The 22,967-nt window shown below is 37.5% G+C and overlaps 1 protein-coding gene across 1 annotated transcript in view; it reads left to right on the forward strand.

The window, feature by feature from the left end:
* plxna3 (plexin A3) overlaps positions 1 to 22,967 on the forward strand; it is a 203,634-nt gene that overhangs the window by 169,402 nt on the left and 11,265 nt on the right. The window contains exons 16-25 of the mRNA XM_016440111.1: positions 1,590 to 1,757; positions 2,251 to 2,344; positions 2,448 to 2,687; positions 3,280 to 3,423; positions 6,170 to 6,404; positions 7,410 to 7,552; positions 8,071 to 8,327; positions 9,928 to 9,994; positions 14,089 to 14,235; positions 21,913 to 22,072. Coding sequence (XP_016295597.1) covers positions 1,590 to 1,757; positions 2,251 to 2,344; positions 2,448 to 2,687; positions 3,280 to 3,423; positions 6,170 to 6,404; positions 7,410 to 7,552; positions 8,071 to 8,327; positions 9,928 to 9,994; positions 14,089 to 14,235; positions 21,913 to 22,072 — 1,655 coding nt within the window. The remainder of the gene's footprint in view (positions 1 to 1,589; positions 1,758 to 2,250; positions 2,345 to 2,447; positions 2,688 to 3,279; positions 3,424 to 6,169; positions 6,405 to 7,409; positions 7,553 to 8,070; positions 8,328 to 9,927; positions 9,995 to 14,088; positions 14,236 to 21,912; positions 22,073 to 22,967) is intronic.

Below are 22,967 nucleotides of genomic sequence, written 5' to 3' on the forward strand. Positions count from 1 at the left end.
GAAGAATGGCAGATAATTGCAAAATGCTGATGAGCAAAGCTTGTCGCATCAAACAAAAAAAAACTTGAGGCTGTTAAGGTGCTTCAGCTAAATATTTAGTTAAGAGTATGAATACTTGTGCAATATACTTATTTCAGTTTTTTTTTATTTGTAATAAATTTGCGAAGTTGTGACAATTCTGTTTTTGCTTTGTCAGTATGGTGTATGGAGTGTAGATTGATGTGGAAAAAAGTAATTTAAAGAAGTTTATCATAAGGCAGCAACATAACAAAATGTAAAAGAAATAAAGGGGTATGAATACTTTTGCAAGGCACTGTATACACACACACACACTTAATTATTTAATTTAAAATTGTAAATGGATATTTGAACATTTAATGACTACAGAATTAGAAGATGAGAAAATATTTTTTTAAAACTGTTTTTATTTATTTTTATTTTCATTTTTTATCCAACTTACCAGCCATTTTTGCTAGAAATAAGCAGTTTCTGTAATTATGCAATTATTAAACACTTATTTGTTCTAGATCATTAAATCTGACGTTATGGTGCCTTTAAAGCCATTCTAAAAGCAATTTACTGGCTGAAAAGACCAGCATGTATTCCCCTTCAAGTTTAGACTATGAACTAGTTTATGCTGGTCTAGTCATGTTCTTCACTAACCAATCTCACCTGGTGAATCTGGTTGGCCAAAGAAACCTTGCTGGTAGAAGAAACATAATTAAACATAAAAATTAAATAAAAAATTAAATATATATATTTTTCAACTTCCATTTCCATTTCAGTCAATCAGTTAGCACTGTAGTCATAAAATATCCATAAAATATTCAAATAAATATTAAAAAGTGTTTATTTTTAATGAATATTTAGTGACTACAATGATTATTAAAATGGTCCCAATAATATGTGTACACATCATTTAATTTAAAATTTTTAATGGATATTTGAACATTTAATGACTACAGAATTAGAAAAATATTCTTATGTTTTTTTTATTTATTTAACTTCTGATTCCATCTTTCTCCGAACTAAGCAGTTTCTGTAATTATGTAATTATTAAACACTCATTTGTTCTACATCATTAAATCTGACATTAAGGTGCTTTTAAAGCCAGTCTGATAGCAATTTATGCCATTAATGGCTGAAAAGACCAGCATGTATTCCCATTCAAGTTTAGACTGGTTTATTTTGGTCTAGTCATGTTGATTACCAACAAAACTCAGTTGGTGATGCTGGTTGCCCAAAACATTTTGCTGGTAGAGAAACCAGCATCCACAACACATTAGAGGTCCTTTCAACCATCTAAAAAACAGCTTAAACTAGTCTAAGGTGGTTAGTTGGTCTCCCAGCCTGGGCAAGATGGTTAAGCTGGTCTATTTTGATGGTTCTGAGAGGGTTTAGGCACCAGAGAAACACCAGCTTGGACAACCAAATAAACCATCTCAAAGCCAGACAAGAACAGCAAACCACTGTAGGTTGTTTATGTAATCAGGTTTTGATTCATTTTTCAAATTAAAAGGGACAAAAATGTGAAAATGGCTTCAAATATGTCTGTTTTTGTGTAATATAACATCGTTTTGTTCCAACAGGAGAACGGTGCGTGAGATAGTGTGTGTGACGCCACCCTCAGCATCAGGTTCTGGTACTTCATCCGTCAAGCTGTTCATTGACAAGGCCGAAGTCACCAGCGTTACGCATTACATTTACACCGAAGATCCAACCATTTCCAGCGTGGAGCCCAACTGGAGCATCATTAAGTACGTTAACACAATCTCACACATGCTTAATAACTCTGTTCCAAACCCTAGAGAGATTCCTCACTGTCTGCTGTCTACACAGGCTAATATGTCTCGCTAACTTCAAAGACAGCATCCAAAGCCTAATAGAATTTCAGAAATGAATGAATTGAAATGCTCCACGTGGGCAGAAACTCACTCACGGCTGTTTCCAATAGAGAGTTAGCATATGTCAATGACTCTGTAGTCTGATTAGCACAAAGATACAGATATATAGCAAATTAAAATAGTTTATTTTTAGTGTGATGAAATGGAAACAAGAAATATAGTCGGCCCACCATCTGAAAATAGAATTGGTGCAGTGCTTATTTCAAAATTTTGCTGCTTACTGTTCACTAGAACCTAAATTCTGACTCGCTAGCAAAATACCACAGTCATATAGTCACTCGATTTGAGGTATGAAACGAGTATCTGTCATCTAATTGTAGTGTTGTTTGTTTGTTTGTTCTGATAGTGGCAGCACCACCCTCACGGTCACAGGAACCAATCTGCTAACCATTCAGGAACCCAAAGTCCGAGCCAAATATGGAGGAGTGGAGACCACAAACGTGAGTTCCCCACCAGCTGTCCTTCTCATCTCTGCCCCCACCAGCATTAAGAACAGCTTGTTGGTTACGTGATAAGAACTCATGTCTGGATGTTCCTCTGTAGGTTTGTACGTTGGTGAATGACTCTGTCATGACGTGCTTGGCTCCGGGCATCATCTACACCAAACGCCAGGTTCCAGATTGCGGAGTTCATCCGGATGAGTTCGGCTTCATCCTGGACCATGTGTCCGCCCTCCTCATCCTCAATGGAACTCCTTTCACATACTATCCAAACCCGACCTTCGACCCCCTTGGGAATACTGGGATTCTGGAGGTCAAACCAGGATCGCCCATCATCTTGAAGGCATGACCTTTGTCATAATCTCATCATCCTGTATTTACATTTTTTCAATTTGCATTTTGATGAATTTCATGAAAAAATGTCATATTTTGCTTTAAAATATTTTGTTCCCAAAATGCAGAATTATAAATATTTATTTTGCAATAAAAAGACCGCTAAGAACTTTTTTTATTAAATTAGGATTTCTTTTTTTAATAATACAAATAAAAAATTCCCAAATTCTCATGTCTTTTTTTTTTTTTTTTTTAAGTTTACTTACATTAAAACGAGTAATACACTAAATGCTACCAGAGTGTTTACCTATACTTTACAAATGTACTTAACAATTTAAACTATTTTTACTGCATAACAAAAAATTAAGGGTTTTTAAATGTGCTAAATTGTGATCAAAAAAAGTCATAATACTAAAAATCTGAATGTTCTTAATCAATTTAAAATATAGTATTCTTTATTTTGAAAATATTTAACGTAAAAAATTATAAAATTATTACTTCATGCATATATATTCACTTTTCATGACATTTAAATTCTGCACATCAAATGATGCTGATCATTTTTGGTAAATTCATTTTTCTGTGCCTTCATCTGTAAACAGGGCAAGAACCTCATGCCTCCTGCTCCTGGCAACGCCCGCCTGAATTACAGCGTGATGATTGGAGAAACGCCCTGTCTGTTAACAGTCTCTGAATCTCAACTGCTCTGTGATTCGCCGGATCTGACCGGAGAACAGCGAGTGATGGTGAGGATCATGCAGCTATGACATTTCCCCATTATGCATTATAAACAGCTAATCTATAAGGAGCCTCTCGTGCAGCTGAAGAGCAAAACATGCTCACCTCTCGTTGCACTGACTGAGAATTTACGGCTCCTTATTTATTGTATATCAATCAATAAAGGTGGCAGAAAATGAATGGATGGCTGCAAGATGGCGAAAATGCTGAATGTTTGGTTTGCATGGACTCGGGCATTGTGCCTCTCATTTAATCAATCTCATAATAAGCCACTGCCGCATGGCCATTTTTTACCTTAATGCCAAAACGGAAAGCATAAAGGTCAACTGGAAGTGGCTCGCCGTACATTAAGTACTTATTAGGATTATAGGGAGCGCTGATACAAGCAATTTCCCACGTAATCTAGCTATCTGCTCTCCCGGCAGCTCAAACAATTATTACAAACAGCAGACAGGAATCCTTCATAACCTTCCTGAGCCCTGACATATGCTTAGAAAGAGCATTTGAGACATGTTCAGCCCCCTTTATTGATAATAACGGCTTTCAGTAATGGTCATTGCTCAGGAAAACCTCACTATTATTTTTGCTCATACTTGTGTTAGTCATTTGAACAAAGTCTTGACCCTAAGTATTCAACTTTAACACATTTTATCCTGCACCGTTTGTGCTACAGTGATGAATGATGCCTCAAATCATGTGGCTTTTTGAGTAGTCGTGCCAATTCAATATTTTAAATATGACTGAATCAATATGTATATATGAAGGATTAAACGGGAACAAATTACAAATGCTTAATATAAAGTTATAAGCCTGACAATGTAATGTGTATGTTAATGTATGTGTATGTTCAGAATTATATAATGTACATGAATATGTATGTATTTTCAGACTTATAATTTATGGATGGATGGATGCATGGATAGATAGATAGATAAAATAAATGCATGCACACTTTTAATTATTTAATTTCTAGTTTTTAACGAATATTTTATTTGGAAATAAGAAATGTATATATATATATATATATATATATATATATACAAACACACACACATCAGGATAATAATAATGCATTTTATTTATCATGCACTTTTCTTAACCCAAAGTGCTACAACAACAAGCATAATAGTATACAACAATAAGCAACACAAAAAAGAAACGATATAAAACAAACTCAATTACAGTAAGCAGTTTTAAAAAGATGAGTCTTTAAAGATTCCTTAAAACAGTTCAAGGTTGGAGAATCTCTAATTCCTGCTGGTAGAGCATTCCACAATCGTGGAGCTGAGACCGAGATATCTCTACGACCCATAGAGTTTAATTTATATGCAGGCTGCAGAAGGATACACGACCTAGCAGAGCACAAAGGGATAAATAAATAAAGCCTAAATGTATTAGTAACTATTAGATTTATATGAATTAGAAGTGTTAATCTGAAAATATAGATTTAATGTGTATAATGTATATAATATTTATTTAATAATGTATATAAATGTAATATTAAATACTGGTGTGTGTGTGTGTGTGTGTGTGTGTGTGTGTGTGTGTGTGTGTGTGTGTATACACACATATATAGATATACATACATACACTAATTACTATTTAATGCAGTTAAAAAAAATTGAAATGATAATATGAAGGTAGTTTAACTGAATGAAGGTAAGATTTAACTGAATCGTTCAGAATGTGTGCAAGTATCGCTTCTAAATCAAATCAGTGAAACATGAATTTAATCGATTTGCTATCAACATAAAGATTCACACCGCTGAACTACATAGCAACGCCCCAGTGCACACTCTAGCATCATGACATGAATTTCTTTAGAAAATCTAGTTTTGGTTATTAAATCGCTGAGTGTTTTGCCAACACTGTTTCCTGAATACAAACCTTGTTGCAGTAATTACTTTCAGAACTGATCAATAGCATCACAACAAGTCAATTCTAATCAAATCCAGGACCTGTTCCTCTCCATGTAAGGTATACATTCACATTATGCCACTGAATTTAATCCAACACCTTCCTGTTTGATTGATTATCACTAACTCTGTGGACACAAAGATTATTTGTATCAAAGAGCCGATTATTCAGTTGAGTTCCGGTTTGTGAATCCACAGTGTAGAGAAACACCCATAAAAAAAGGGAAAAAAGAATGAGAGAGAGAGACATAGTTGGATCTAAGAGTGCCGGGATCACTCAGCTAATGACCTGACACATATCGACAGCGCTCCAGGATTCACTTTGTTCCCCTCTATCACCGAGTCTCAATAATTCATGCAGCCACGCGGGGCCCGAGCAGCCGCAGAAAGGTGAAACTCGTTAGGACAGACGGCTGGATGCCGCGTTTAATTGGTCCTCGAATAGTGCAAGGCTGAGCTCCCGGTACCATGCCTCAGTCGGACCCCAGTCTCTAAGTAGACCTCTATTACCTGCTGATTTCTGCCTAATTGCCTGCACACCTGTGCCAAAGTGACTTTTTGAAGTAATTTGATGTGGATTAGTGGTCACGGTGTCTGACGGAGGCGTGAGCGTTTGTTCTCTCGCCGCAGGTGGAGGAACGCCACGTGAACGTGTCGAACGAGTGCATAGTTCTGCGGTAATTCTAATTGCGAGCTGATTTAATTCAAGACGAAACAGTATGAGTGCCCTCAGCCAATCAAAAGCCCTCATTATGACCCACTAAAGCCGGCAGGGTCGTTAGATTGAAGGGCCTGGCGCTCAAACTATTCTAATAGTTTCTTTTGTCTATGTGTGTAGATCCTCGTGGGCGGCCTGGAATATTCTCCTGGAATGCTTCACATCTATTCTGACAGCACTCTCACGCTGCCTGCCATCATCGGGATCGGAGCCGGCGGCGGCGTCCTCCTCATCGCCATCATCGCCGTGCTCATCGCCTACAAGCGCAAGACGCGGGACGCCGACCGCACGCTCAAACGCCTACAGTTGCAGATGGACAATCTGGAGTCCCGTGTCGCGCTAGAGTGCAAGGAAGGTAAGATTTGGGGGTAGTTCAGCATCTGTGGCGCATATGGCCCATGCCAAGCTGTTTCAGACAGGTGTGGAGAGTGTTTTAATGAGCTACTAATGGTTTTAACCCATAGGATAAATCAAACGGAGCTGTGATGTATTATTTTATTGTGCGCTTGGTCTCCCGTGGGCGCCGAACGGGAGCGAGTCGGATGCGTTCTCGCACTGCAGTAGCCTGGATTCTTGCAGAGTTTGACGCAGCCTTGTGGAGGGATTGAACTGGGTCATGACGTCATAATGTCCTCATCCTTTGATACCGGTTTTATTCACGGCTTTAAAAGGATCTGTAGCTCAGGCAGACACGGTGCTGTGTTATTTATGCATTTGTTAAAAGAATGCCATGAGATACTGGAATGAATGCAACTTTCTGTTTATGCGATTTTATAGTTTTTTCATTTCGGTGTCTTTTGTCAGTGGGCATAGTTTCCCAGAGACTGAAACTGTTTGCATTCATTCCAGAAGTGCTGTCATATATATACAGTATATACTGTATAGCGAGAGAGAGAGCGAAAGCAATTTTGATCAATGTAGGATGCATTAACTTGATCAAAAGTGTCAATAAAGACGTTTATAATGTTATAAAAGATTTCCATTTCAAACAAATACTTTTATTTTAAACTTTGTTAATCAAAGAATCCTGAAAAAAGTATCACTATTTCCACAAAAATATTAAGCAGCACAACTGTTTTCGATATTGATTGTTGCAAAGGAAACCAATTAAATTAAAATCATGTTTAGTTGATTAGAACTCCCTAATATATTTCAGTGTTTCTATCTCATTAAGTTTCTAAATTTCATGAAGATGCGAAACGGAAATGACACAAAATAACCATTTCTTACCATATTGTAGCTAATGACAGTAATCTCAAAATATGGTGAAATATCCCCCTAGTATATCTGTCTGTCACAGCATATGAGGTGTTCTTCAGTCTGATGGATGCGTATCTCTTCTGTTCTTTATTACTCTCAGCATTCGCTGAGCTGCAGACAGACATCCAAGAGCTGACAAACGACATGGACGGTGTGAAGATCCCTTTCCTGGAGTATCGTACCTACACCATAAGAGTGATGTTCCCTGGCATCGAAGAACACCCGGTTCTAAAGGAGCTGGACGTAAGGGAACTTTTAAAATCTCCTGGTTTGATTTCTCTGTCACCAGATGTCATCTGTCACTCGCAAGTGCCAATAAGTAGGTTGCCATAACTCATAGACCATTTTCTTTTAATCCTCCTGCCAAAAAAAGAAAGCAGAAAAAACCCTAGATGTGCTTTAAAAAGATCCCCTAAGCTCTGAAGCTACACGGTACTGCTGTCTCAGTAGTGAGCTTCAGAGTGAACGCCCCTCTTTCAGCATGCTTTTTAATTAAAACCTCAGGCAGAATGAAATCAGCAGCCCTGCAAGGCCCTGGTGGAATAGTCGTCTAGAGACGTGCCTTACCAAAAAATGTTTTGAAAATAGTCAGCAAAGAACAATTAAATCTCACCGCAGCAGAGCTTTTTTTCAAGTATGCATTCAGGCAACAATTGTTGTTGCGCATGTTTCTCTCATCTCCTTCCTGTCTGGCTTTTCCATTCATGTTTTTGTTCTCCTGCTTTTTCTTTCGTTTAATCAAATGTTCCCTCTCCTCTTAGTCTCCGGCTAATGTGGAGAAGGCCCTGCGCTTGTTCAGTCAACTGCTGCACAACAAGATGTTCCTGCTGAACTTCATCCACACGCTGGAGGCTCAAAGGTCCTTCTCCATGCGGGATCGCGGCAATGTGGCCTCCCTCCTCATGGCGGCACTGCAGGGACGGATGGAGTATGCCACTGTGGTTCTCAAACAGCTTCTTGCTGACCTGATCGAAAAGAACCTGGAGAACCGTAACCATCCCAAACTACTGCTTAGACGGTAAGAGATGGTAATTGTGGAGCATAACAATTCCTCCAGTGTTACTATATGATTTATCACCACACTTGTTAAAAATGAGCAAGGACCTAGCAACCCCCAGAACATACTGCATAACAACATCCTAGAAAACAACCAGAACACCTCAGCAACTACATAGCAATGCCCTAGAAACCCCAAAAACACTTTAGCAACGACATAACACTACCCTAGCAACACCCCAGAACATCTCAGCTACTGCAGAACAATGCCCTAGCAAACACCCAGAATGCCTTAGCAACTCCCCAGAACACCTTAGCAACTGCATAGCAATGCCCTGGAAACCACTCAGAATACCTTATAACACTACATTACCACATAGCAGCATGCAAAAGATACCCTAAACAAAATACACACTAAATACTGCACCCTAAACATCCTAGCAACCACCCAGAATGCCTTAGCAACTGCATAGCAATGCCCTGGAAATCACTCAGAATACCTTACAACACTACATTACCACATAGCAGCATGAAAAAAACACCCTAAACAAAATACACCTGAAATACTGCATAGCAACACCCTAGCAGCAACCTAGCAATGCCCTAGCAACCCCCAGAACACCTTACAACATTATGCAACCGCACAGCAGCATGCAAAAAAAACATGCAGACAACCTTATCAACTGTACAGAAAGGCCCTAGCAACCACCCAGAACGCCTTAAAGGGTTAGTTCACCCAAAAATGAAAATTAGGCTGTGTTTTACTCACCCCCGAGGCATCCTAGGTGTATATGACTTTCTTCTTTCAGACGAATCCAGTCGGAGTTATATTAAAAATTGTCCTGGCTATTCCAAGCTCTATCATTGCAGTCAGTGGGTGTTGCAGTGCTTCAGTCCAAAAGAAGTGAAATAAAAAGCACCCATCCATAAAAATAAAGTGTCTCACACGGCTCCGGGGAGGGGTGAACAAAGGCCTCCTGTAGCGAATCCATGAGTTTTTGTAAAAAAAAAGATCCATATTCAAAACTTAATAATCACTTTAATCTAGCTTGCGCCAATAGTTGTACACAGAAGCAGCTCTGGGAGCATGACGTATGAGGTCAGTGTTGCGCATGCGCTGGTGAGTCTCGTGAAAACCAACGTTGGTTAACAGGAGCAAAGGAAGCAAAGTTTCCTTACTTTAGCAAAGGAAAACCAGTCTCCTCTTGGCTTATATCAAAATCCTCTGACATTCTTCTTTACAAATCCTCGTTTTGTACTTCTAACTAGTGACCGTTGTTTTGTTTTGATCTCTCCCTTGAGCTTCCCCGTTCGTCACTTCTGAGCGGCGCATGCGCAACGCTGACCTCATACGTCATCCGCCCGGAACTGCTTCCGTGTACAACAGTGAGCGTAAGCTAGATTAAATTAAAATAAAAAACAACCAGCCAGCATTGCAACCACCCAAAACACTTTAGCAACCACTTAGCAATGCCCTAGCAATCACCCAGAACACTTTAGCAACCACATAGTAACATGCTAAAAACCACTCAGAACACATTAACAACCACCTAGCAATACCATAGCAACTGTTCAGAACACACAACATAATAATCACTCATGAATTACGTTTGTTTTTGCAGAACTGAGTCTGTGGCTGAGAAGATGCTCACTAACTGGTTCACGTTCCTCCTGCACCGCTTCCTCAAGGTTTGTGATGTGTTTTCTAACAAAAACATTCAGTCAGTTTTAATAACATGCTATGCAAAGTCCTACGTGAAATTGAGCAACAGTCTCAAACTGCTCTCTGGCTAACTAGCATCTTGTTTGCAAGAAGATTTTGGCGCGCTGACGTTTTTGATGGCCTGACTCATCGCAAAGCCTGCTAATAAATCTCGCTAAAGCCTACGCTCCAGATAGCGACTCAGGAATGCCGCTGCTTCCGCCCAACCCTGAAATCAGCTGCGTGGAGGGCACTCGCTCAATCCCACATCCTGTCAGGTGTTCCAGAGTTCACCAAGACGACCCAAACGCCGCTGAATTAGGCTGAAGCAGATTGAGATGGCTATTAGCGCTAAGGGGGGGAACATCAGGCCCTTTGTGCATTCAAGGCTGCAACTGCCCTACGGAATGTAGATCTGGCCGGCCGCCCAGTGTCTTTACGTCCCATCAGTGCAGATGTTAAAGTGTTTTGGCCACCATACAGGCCTTTAGGAGTAATTACCATGAAATGCCTTCTTGGTACGGCTCTGTTGCCCTGCCCTGTACTTGTAATTTCATATATATCATGAGCCAAAGCATTCAGTATGTTTATATCTGTTGTACATTTATGTTGTGTACATCATCTTATTAACAAGCATTTAACGTTACATTCATATAGAACATATACTCAGCGAACATTCTCAGAACTTTCTGGCAAGATTCTCTCAAAGCTTTGAACAAATGTTCTTCCAGTAACCTTAATAGAATTTTCATTCAAAGTTATGCAGCTTTCAATAACGTTCTCGTAACATTATCAAAAATTGTATACATTGTTCATGGAACGTCTTCTAGTTGGACATTCTTCTAGCATTTTATTAAATGCTGCTACTTGTTTCAGAACATTCAGAGAATATCGAAAAGTAAGATTCCCTTGATTTTTGCAAAATGATTAAATCGCACATTCCTTTAGTGTTTTAATTAACGTTAGCATAACCCAAAAAAAAGTATAAAAACTGAGCATTTCAAACTTTCAGAGAACATTCAGAAATAACATTTTCATAACTTAATGGGAACGTTAGCCAAATGTTCTTAGAACATATTTTTGTTATCAGAGAAAAACAATCAAGAATTCATTTATCTAGAAATTAGATGTCATTATTTACTTATCCTCATGTCATACCAATCCTAAATGTAAAATAAAATAAATGTAGAACATAAAATGAAATTAAATATAATATGAAATATGTGCTTTTTACAGTAGGATCAGATAAAGCATATACCATGTCTGAATCCATATTTTACAATAAATTTTCCTTGCTGTAAAAAAAAAAAAAACAGCTGAATACAGCCTAGGCTAGCTGCAGATTGGTTAGATCGGTGGTCTCAAACTCAATTCCTGGAGGGCCACAGCTCTGCAGAGTTTAGCTCCAACCAGCTCCAAATCAAACCTGCTTGGAAGTTTCTAATAATCCTGAAGATTAGCTGGATCAGGTGTGTTTGATTAGGGTTGGAGCTAAACTGTGCAGAGCTTTGGACTTCCAGGAATTGAGTTTGAGACCAATAGGTTAGATCAGTGGTTCCCAACCCTGGTCCTGGAGGCACCCCAACACTGCATGTTTTGCATGTCTCCTTAAACACACCTGATTCAGATCATCAGCTCATTAGTAGAGACTCCAAGACCTGAAATTGGTGTCAGAGAAAGGAGACATGCAAAATGTGCAGTGTTGGGGTGCCTCCAGGACCAGGGTTGGGAACCACTGGGTTAGATTGTAAAACCACCTTAAACCAGCCTAGACCAGCAAACTGTAGCTTAAATGGTATTTCCAGCAGAGTTGGGTGACACATTTTAGTTGTGTATAGTCTTCTGGACTAGTATTATGGCTATTTTATTTTATTTTATTTTATTTTTTTTATTTTATTGTTTTGTTTTGGGGCTTAAGAGTCCATTTTCACTATATGCTTTCATTCTGTGAGTTCACTTTTAGATTTTACGAAAGAAAGTCGTGCAGGTTTAGAATGAAATGAGGGTGTGTAAATGATGATAGAATTTTCATTTTGTGGTGACTAATGCTGCGTTCACGCCATATCGTAATTACCGTAATTTCGAGATGACACACGTGACGTTCTACTCGGAGCTGTTCACGTCCTCGGACTCGGAATTATGCTTTTCTATGGCAACACTATCAACGCCTAAACAGAGCCTGCGGTGGTCAGATGGTACAGCGGTCAGTTGATACAAGTCGTAGCTCTCAGAAAACTCCCAGTTCACAAGTTGTAATTACGAGTTCTACGAGGACGTGAACGCTTTTTACAAGTTGGAATCTCGTAATTACGGGAATTCCGATATGGCGTGAACGCACCTTTAATCCTACAAGGGTAACATAAATATCTGTTAACAGATATTTAGGGCTTTTTCTTGTGCTGTCAGTTCATGCCATCTGCATTTACACTGCATACGTTAAACCGTGTGAATTTGACGTTCAAACGTGTCCGTTAGCGATCGAAACCTGGCGCGGATCCCGTGACACACATCTGTTGTGTCATAACAGGGTCTAACGGCCAGACTATGAATAGCAGACGGAGCCAGAATGCCGGCAGCCTCTAAAAGCAATAGAAAGATGAGGATTTAATGTATATATTAAGACTAAATGCATTTGACATAGAGTTCGGAGGCTGGTTGTTTAGAATTACTTGCAGTTAGGCGTGCAATGGATGCTGGGTAACCCTCTACGCCTGCGTTAGAAGAGTGTGATTCAGGATGTCATGCTGTAATTAATAATGTCAAGCTGATCTCGCCTAAGAACTAAATAATAGCCTCCCCTCCGTATCGCTGTTTAGTCATCAAACGCTTTTAAGTGGGTAATTGGAGACTTCTCCAAACTTCACAAATGCCATCTGAAAAGAACCGTGATCGGACGTGTCTCTCATTCTCACGGCCGCTCTTTCTTTTTCTGCACACTCGCCGCCTTGAATCTCTTTTTCGCTTCCTTCTGGTCAGAATATGTCTTTTTCTCTCTCCTTTCATTGCTTTTTCCTCTGTATTTAAAGGTGCAGTTAGGTGCGTTCGAAGTGTGAAAATTACAGCTCGTTGTGATTTTATTGAATTGATGTTCTGTGGTATTTTGCGCAGGAAGTCGTCTTGAGTTCTTCAGCGTGTTCTTTAAAGGTAAAAGGTTTTAAAGGAGACATGTAATGGAAAACATGATTTCCTTGCTCTTTTGGAAATAAAAGCGCTGAGGTTCTACATAGACGTACTAAAATGTTCACAACGCAAAGCTTCTGATTATGAGACGTAAACACTATTTTTTATAGGATTTGTTTTCTTTTCAATGTTTTTATTTTAATTATTAACATTGGATGTCTGTGTTTTCGTATAGTGATTTTAATGGGTTTGGGATCTCTAGTGTTTACGTTTACATTACCGTTCAAAAGTTTGGTGTTGGTGAGATGCAAAGCTGAACCACTCCAGCCTTCAGTGTCACATGATCTTTCAGAAATCATTTTAATATGCTGATTTGCTGCTCAAGAAACCTTTCTAATTATTAGCAATGTTGAAATTGCAATATTTGATAATACATATATTTTTTTTTTTTCAGTATTCTTTGAATAGAATAAATATCATTTTAAATGCAAATTTTATTACACCAATGTAGTCTTCACTGTCACTTTTTTATCAATTTAATGCACCCTTTCTGACAAAAAGGTAAACATTTCTTTAAAAAAAAAAAAATTTTTTAAACTTTTGAACAGTAGTATATATATTGACTTTATTTCTGCTTCATGAAACTCAATGAAATAGTTACTTAGTTAATTAGCTCAGTATTTTTATGGATGTTGTGTGAGTATGCATTAACCAGAATGGATTGCTTAGCCAATCGTAACAGATATTTTTATTTATATAGAGGTCTTAAAGGTACAGTAGCAAAAAACAGCCTGTTAAATTCTGTGGGTCAGTGAGAAGGTGGAAAATAAACATATGAAACTTTGTTGCAAGAAACCTTGACTAACATTATAAGTGGACTTTAGGGAGAAAATAAAATTCTTCAGAAGTGTAGAATATGACCTCTCTCCCTCCCTCTCTCTCTCTTTCTCTCTCTGTGCAGGAGTGTGCTGGCGAGCCTCTGTTTATGCTCTACTGTGCTATAAAACAGCAGATGGAAAAAGGTCCCATAGACGCCATCACAGGAGAGGCCAGATACTCCCTGAGCGAAGACAAGCTCATCCGACAGCAAATCGACTACAAGCAGCTGGTCAGTGTTCCTGTGGTGACGCTCTCTCACATATCCCATAATCCCTCTTCCTGTCTCCCAGCACTCCCTGCCTCATTGAAGACCACAAGTGTTTGACTTCAGCTCAAATATACGTTTGAAAAGTACCAAAACACTACAAAAGTTTTACATTTCAGACGCTTCCAGCTAGAAATGATATCTATTAATACTAATTCCAGTGTTGTTTTAGGGTACTATTATAATTTTGTTCATATTTTGAAGTAGATTTAATTTTTGTGTTTTCTTCTCTTTAGTTTTAGGACATATGTTTTGTGTTTTTGTCATTTTTATTATCTGTGTTTATATGTGTGTATAGTCTTAATTACTTTGTATTCATTAGTCTTAGTTTTAGTTATTTTAGTACAAGTTAAACTAAAATTAGATATTGCTTTGCAACTAGCTGGAATAATATACATTTATTTAAATTTTTATTATTTCAGTTAATGTTTATTTAATTGAAGTAACAAAAACAAATTTTTTTTATGGTTTTAGTTTTAACCCTGACTAAGACTTAATTTAATATTACTAATATACGCTTTACAAGGTCTTTTCACACCAAGTCCAAGTTTTTGGTATGAATAACATGTGCGACAATTGTAATATGAATCAAATGCATTTGTATGAAATATCATACTGCAATATTACATTGTTTTTTTTATTTTAAAGGCTTTGTCATCATGTCAATAGCTGTCATGCTTATATTTAATATTTTATGACAGTATTCTGCCTGCATTTGTAAGATCAATGCAAGATCAAGTATCTGTTTTTTTTTCTGGTTCTGAATCAACGCCTAAACAGAGCCTGCGGTGGTCAGATGGTACAGCGGTCAGTTGATACAAGTCGTAGCTCTCAGAAAACTCCCAGTTCACAAGTTGTAATTACGAGTTCTACGAGGACGTGAACGCTTTTTACAAGTTGGAATCTCGTAATTACGGGAATTCCGATATGGCGTGAACGCACCTTTAATCCTACAAGGGTAACATAAATATCTGTTAACAGATATTTAGGGCTTTTTCTTGTGCTGTCAGTTCATGCCATCTGCATTTACACTGCATACGTTAAACCGTGTGAATTTGACGTTCAAACGTGTCCGTTAGCGATCGAAACCTGGCGCGGATCCCGTGACACACATCTGTTGTGTCATAACAGGGTCTAACGGCCAGACTATGAATAGCAGACGGAGCCAGAATGCCGGCAGCCTCTAAAAGCAATAGAAAGATGAGGATTTAATGTATATATTAAGACTAAATGCATTTGACATAGAGTTCGGAGGCTGGTTGTTTAGAATTACTTGCAGTTAGGCGTGCAATGGATGCTGGGTAACCCTCTACGCCTGCGTTAGAAGAGTGTGATTCAGGATGTCATGCTGTAATTAATAATGTCAAGCTGATCTCGCCTAAGAACTAAATAATAGCCTCCCCTCCGTATCGCTGTTTAGTCATCAAACGCTTTTAAGTGGGTAATTGGAGACTTCTCCAAACTTCACAAATGCCATCTGAAAAGAACCGTGATCGGACGCGTGTCTCTCATTCTCACGGCCGCGCTTTCTTTCTCTGCACGCTCACCGCCTTGTTTCTCCTTTTCGCTTCCTTTTGGTCAGAACATGTCTTTTCTCTTTCCTTTCATTGCTTCTTGCTCTGTATTTAAAGGCGCAATTAGGCGTTTTCGAAGTGTGTGAAAATTACAGCTCGTTGTGATTTTATTGAATTGATGTTCTGTGGTATTTTGCGCAGGAAGTCGTCTTGAGTTCTTCAGCGTGTTCTTTAAAGGTAAAAGGTTTTAAAGGAGACATGTAATGGAAAACATGATTTCCTTGCTCTTTTGGAAATAAAAGCGCTGAGGTTCTACATAGACGTACTAAAATGTTCACAACGCAAAGCTTCTGATTATGAGACGTAAACACTATTTTTTATAGGATTTGTTTTCTTTTCAATGTTTTTATTTTAATTATTAACATTGGATGTCTGTGTTTTCGTATAGTGATTTTAATGGGTTTGGGATCTCTAGTGTTTACGTTTACATTACCGTTCAAAAGTTTGGTGTTGGTGAGATGCAAAGCTGAACCACTCCAGCCTTCAGTGTCACATGATCTTTCAGAAATCATTTTAATATGCTGATTTGCTGCTCAAGAAACCTTTCTAATTATTAGCAATGTTGAAATTGCAATATTTGATAATACATATATTTTTTTTTTTTCAGTATTCTTTGAATAGAATAAATATCATTTTAAATGCAAATTTTATTACACCAATGTAGTCTTCACTGTCACTTTTTTATCAATTTAATGCACCCTTTCTGACAAAAAGGTAAACATTTCTTTAAAAAAAAAAAATTTTTTTAAACTTTTGAACAGTAGTATATATATTGACTTTATTTCTGCTTCATGAAACTCAATGAAATAGTTACTTAGTTAATTAGCTCAGTATTTTTATGGATGTTGTGTGAGTATGCATTAACCAGAATGGATTGCTTAGCCAATCGTAACAGATATTTTTATTTATATAGAGGTCTTAAAGGTACAGTAGCAAAAAACAGCCTGTTAAATTCTGTGGGTCAGTGAGAAGGTGGAAAATAAACATATGAAACTTTGTTGCAAGAAACCTTGACTAACATTATAAGTGGACTTTAGGGAGAAAATAAAATTCTTCAGAAGTGTAGAATATGACCTCTCTCCCTCCCTCTCTCTCTCTTTCTCTCTCTGTGCAGGAGTGTGCTGGCGAGCCTCTGTTTATGCTCTACTGTGCTATAAAACAGCAGATGGAAAAAGGTCCCATAGACGCCATCACAGGAGAGGCCAGATACTCCCTGAGCGAAGACAAGCTCATCCGACAGCAAATCGACTACAAGCAGCTGGTCAGTGTTCCTGTGGTGACGCTCTCTCACATATCCCATAATCCCTCTTCCTGTCTCCCAGCACTCCCTGCCTCATTGAAGACCACAAGTGTTTGACTTCAGCTCAAATATACGTTTGAAAAGTACCAAAACACTACAAAAGTTTTACATTTCAGACGCTTCCAGCTAGAAATGATATCTATTAATACTAATTCCAGTGTTGTTTTAGGGTACTATTATAATTTTGTTCATATTTTGAAGTAGATTTAATTTTTGTGTTTTCTTCTCTTTAGTTTTAGGACATATGTTTTGTGTTTTTGTCATTTTTATTATCTGTGTTTATATGTGTGTATAGTCTTAATTACTTTGTATTCATTAGTCTTAGTTTTAGTTATTTTAGTACAAGTTAAACTAAAATTAGATATTGCTTTGCAACTAGCTGGAATAATATACATTTATTTAAATTTTTATTATTTCAGTTAATGTTTATTTAATTGAAGTAACAAAAACAAATTTTTTTTATGGTTTTAGTTTTAACCCTGACTAAGACTTAATTTAATATTACTAATATACGCTTTACAAGGTCTTTTCACACCAAGTCCAAGTTTTTGGTATGAATAACATGTGCGACAATTGTAATATGAATCAAATGCATTTGTATGAAATATCATACTGCAATATTACATTGTTTTTTTTATTTTAAAGGCTTTGTCATCATGTCAATAGCTGTCATGCTTATATTTAATATTTTATGACAGTATTCTGCCTGCATTTGTAAGATCAATGCAAGATCAAGTATCTGTTTTTTTTTCTGGTTCTGATTAAGATCCAGTTCTTAATTCTGAATCCTAGTGGTCATTAGTGTCCCATCGGCCTTAAAACTGACTCGAGAGCTCAAATGTCAATCAGACAGATGATATCAGGCCAAGCAGAGTTATAATGTGACTTTCAGAGCGGGGTTTGTCAGAGGTGGCGAAACAGGGACAGAAGTCAATTGAGAAAAAACAAAGAACGACCTGATCAGAGCCTGTAATGACTGAAACAAATCTGAGAATTTATCATGGCACTCATAAAACAACCCCAATGCTCCTCTCAGCAGACAGCCAGGAAATACAGTGGCTGATTTACACTGTCTCTCTCACTTACACAAACATGACTACACAAAAGAGCATATTTACTGTCTGCGCCGACAGAGTTCTGTGCATTGATTTTAAATGGAACAATACGAGCCGACCAATGAATGATCTTTAATCTATGGCTCCTCAGTGGTAGTTAAAGCTATAGGACAGCTCATCAATTCCACGGTATTCAGGATAGATCAGCTTAGGGGAGTCGATATGTGGCACAGTTATTCAGCTGTCTTAGCTGTCAACCCTAAAGAGAGGACCCTAGGGGCCGTCAGAAAAGGTCAGGCTCACCTGTAACACAGCGTGTATGTTGATGTATTCATTAGGAGTGTAAATATTTGCCCTTGTTTCGATTCTTTGTTAAAAAATGCGACACGTCATGAATTATAAATTAGATTGTTCCAGTTCTGAATCCTGATTGGTCAGTTCAGCTTTGCATATTAGATATTTAATTGTGCATGTTCATTTGTGCCATATTATTACATTTAGATTGTCTTTGCCATTGCACAGTTTTACTGGCTAAATTCATGTGTAGTATTTAAAACTATTTGTCAAAATAATTGAAATTCTATTTTTTTTAGGCTAAATCACATAGAATATTAATAGTAATAGTAATGAAAATATTATATTTATTATTATATATTTTTATAATATTATATATTATGACATTTACATTTAGTCATTTATTATTATTATATCTTAATATATAATAAGACAATACAAATAATAATATAATAAGATATAATTTTTCTAATTTATACAATAAGAATTAGTAGTAGTAGTAGTATTTACATACTAATAAAGAATTGGTGGCATCATAGTATATATGTGATATGTAATATATATTATAATCATATATCAATATATATTATATAATAATAATAATCATGATAATAATAATATGTATTTAGGTATCAGCCAGAATTTTAATATTGGTGCCACCACAGTAGTTATGTTATTATTATCGTATATAAATGTTATTAATTTATACTATATATAATTCTATATTATATGATAATAATAGTAACAATGTAATCAATTTTCAGTGGCAGATTGAGGCATCAGTCAATCAATTTTTATATCCCTAATGTTCATTTAAATGTTGATAGTTGATCAAATGAAGATGATTTATACATAAGATATTTCAAAACTACTCTTGTACTCTATGTACTCTTCCTTTAAGCATTAAACATCTCAGTTGTGCCAGGAAGTCTGCCTGTGGGTGTGTGAACACGTGCTAAAGGACACACTAAAGTCACCTTTACACACTCATCTTCACACACACTCACACACACACAGCCAGAGACGAGAACTGATCTTTATGGTGTTAAGCTTTCGTAAAACCCTCATTTCCTCCAAGCTCTGAGTTTCAACCCAATCCAGCTCCTAAACCGACGCCGGATGTCCTAAATATAGCCGGGCTCTGTCTCCGAGAGAATTCCGTAATTTACTGTTTAATTGGGTTTTAATCACAAACTCCTCGCGTGTGAGCCGCGGCTGGAGGGGAAGAATTGCCATGAGCTAATGATCAGCGAGTAGCCGCGATTACGGATGCACAGTCGCGCACCAGTGCCAGCTGCATTGTTTTAATCACACGATTAACGCAGCCCATGCACACAAAAGGTCTTCTCATGAATTTATATGGACTGTTGTCACGGTGTGAATGGAGATATATCAAAGCATCGGCTTCATAATAAACGCTCGGCTCTTTAATGTAACTCGCCTGTCTGTTTATGAAGCTGTTATTTGTATGTGTTACTCGCTCGGTAAGTGCTGAAGGCTGTTTTTTTATGATTTCGCTTATGCTACTGGCTGCATAAATGAGCTGATGCACACATTCTACAGCTTGTCTTGTTTATTTTATCAATGCTATATGGCTGCATGACGGTTTTATAGCTTTATGAAGGCTTTACCATAGTAAGTATGGCAAAATATTATGTGCAGTACATTCATACAGTAAAAGATTCATTCATAAACTGACAGAAGTATTAAATGTACCATGTTACTACGTTTTATTTGGACATGGTACCATGGTTTTTTTTTGTTTTATGATTAATCTCATGATTTTTGACCAGCGTTGAAACAGTAATAATGTCAGATTCTGTGCATTTAAACTTACTTACTCATTAATTTGTTTACTTTTTTCTCTGAAATTTCTACTGAACAGTTCCTCGTCTGTCATTGGTCAGTCAAACAAATAGTCCCACCCCCAAAGTCACGCCATTGGTTGAGTCAGTGTTGCTGTGTTTGTCATAATACTCTAATTAAACAGATCAATATTTTGTTAGCACTTAAAACATTAATAATGTCAAATTCTGTCAATTTTAACTAGTTCGTTTATTCACTTTTTTCTCTGAAATTTCTGCTGAACACTTCCTCATCTGTCATTGGTCAGTCAAACAAATAGTCCCGCCCCCAAAGTCACACCATTGGTTGAGTCAGTGTTGCTGTGTTCGTCATAATACTATTAACAAACAGATCAAAATTTTGTTAGGACTTGAAACTGTAATAATGTCAAATTCTGTGAATTTTAACTTATTTGTTCATACATTTACTTTTTTTCTATGAAATTTCTGCTGAACACTTCGTCTTGTCATTGGTCAGTCAAACAAATAGTCCCGCCCCCAAAGTCACACCATTGGTTGAGTCAGTGTTGCTGTGTTTGTCATAATACTATTAACAAACAGATCAAAATTTTGTTAGCACTTGAAACCGTAATAATGTCAAATTCTGTGAATTTTAACTTATTTGTTCATACATTTACTTTTTTTCTATGAAATTTCTGCTGAACATTTCTTCGTCTTGTCATTGGTCAGTCAAACAAATAGACCCGCCCCAAAGTCATGCCGTTAGTTGAGTCAGTGTTGCTGTTTTCATGATGTTAAAAACAAACAGATTAACATTTTGTTAGCACTTGAAATGTTAATAATGTCAAATTCTGTACATTTGAACTTGTTTGTTCATTCATTTACTTTTTCCCCTAAAATTTGCTGAACACTTCTTTGTCTGTCATTGGTCTGTCAAACAAATAATCCTGCCCCCAAAGTCATGCCATTGGTTGACTCAATGCTGCTGTGTTGGTTAGGCTGCTAAAAACAAACGGATCAATATTTTGTTAGCACAACAGAGAAGATGTTTACACTATTCTGGGGAATAAACCTATAAATGTCTTTCTTATGGTTGTCTCTGCATATTAAACATCAAAAATATTACACACTTCAGCATAAAGTATCTTTTACCTTCAGACATGTCATATGAATCCTAGTTTGTGGCCGGATCAATCACCTCTTGCCGTTTGTTTTTATCGATCTGTGACCGTTTTATCAAAACCTGCGTGTTTCACATATTCTGAATACCGCTTTGCAGGCGGGTAAATATTTCACCATTGACATAACAGTTAAAGTTGAGATGGCTATTATGATAAATCAGGCCGAAGCATGAAACAGGATCCCGATCAATCTTTGATATGCTGGCAGAGCCGGGCCAAATAGAGCTCCAGTCTCCCGCTGTGTATAATAAAATGTGCCTTGACCTTTCCACACCCTCTTAAGTCCATGTGTATGTTAGTGTGTGTGGTCTGCATACTAGATTTTAATGGAGACGTGTTTTTGTGTCTTTGCTGGTCATCTTGTCCATCAATATTGTCATGTTTTCTATTGTTACTAATGTTATCCCGGATCTCTGTGTTGCTCTGTCTCAGACGCTCATGTGTATTCCTCCGGAGGGAGAGGCCGGTACAGAAATCCCTGTTAAGGTGCTAAACTGTGACACGATCACTCAGGTGAAGGACAAGCTGCTAGATGCTGTTTACAAAGGCATCCCGTACTCACATCGCCCACAGGCCGACGACATGGACCTGGGTAAAGAACTCACCGCCTGTGTCTGATTCTATCTATCTATCTGTCTGTCTGTCTGTCTGTCTGTCTGTCTGTATTGCTGTGTCTGTCCGTCTATTGTTCTATCACTGTCTGTCTTTTGTTCATTATGTCTGTCTGTCTGTCTTTGTTTTTCTGTCTATCGTTCGTTTGTTCGGTTTGTCTATCAACAGTATCATTCTATCTTGCATTCTACCTATTGTTCTTTTTCTATCCCTCTGCCATTCTTTTTATCTATCTCTGTATTGCCGTGTCTGTCTGTCTTTCTGTCTATCTTTCTATCATACTGTCTGTCTTTTGTTCGTTCATTTTGTCTGTCTCTTTCTGTCTATCGTTCTGTTTGTCTGTCTACAGCATCATTCTATCTATCATTCTATCTATCGTTCTTTGTCTCATTCTTTATGATTATGTCTATATCTACCATTTTGTTTCTGTCTATTGTTTTGGATCTATCTGTCTGTCTGTCTGTCTGTCATTTGTTTGGTCTATCTATCTATCTGTCTGTCTGTCATTTGTTTGGTCTATCTATCTATCTGTCTGTCTGTCATTTGTTTGGTCTATCTATCTATCTGTCTGTCTGTCATTTGTTTGGTCTATCTATCTATCTGTCTGTCTGTCATTTGTTTGGTCTATCTATCTATCTGTCTGTCTGTCATTTGTTTGGTCTATCTGCAGGGCTGCGGCTCTCCAGGAGCAACGTTCGCCACCCCTGGTCTACAGCATCATTCTATCTATCATTCTATCTATTGTTCTTTGTCTCATTCTTTATGATTATGTCTATATCTATCTACCATTTTGTTTGTCTGTCTATTGTTTTGGATCTATCTGTCTGTCTGTCTGTCATTTGTTTGGTCTATCTATCTATCTGTCTGTCTGTCAT

Source organism: Sinocyclocheilus anshuiensis, unplaced genomic scaffold (assembly GCF_001515605.1).
Source record: "Sinocyclocheilus anshuiensis isolate Anshui unplaced genomic scaffold, SAMN03320099.WGS_v1.1 scaffold71, whole genome shotgun sequence".
Classification (NCBI taxonomy): Eukaryota; Metazoa; Chordata; class Actinopteri; order Cypriniformes; family Cyprinidae; genus Sinocyclocheilus; species Sinocyclocheilus anshuiensis.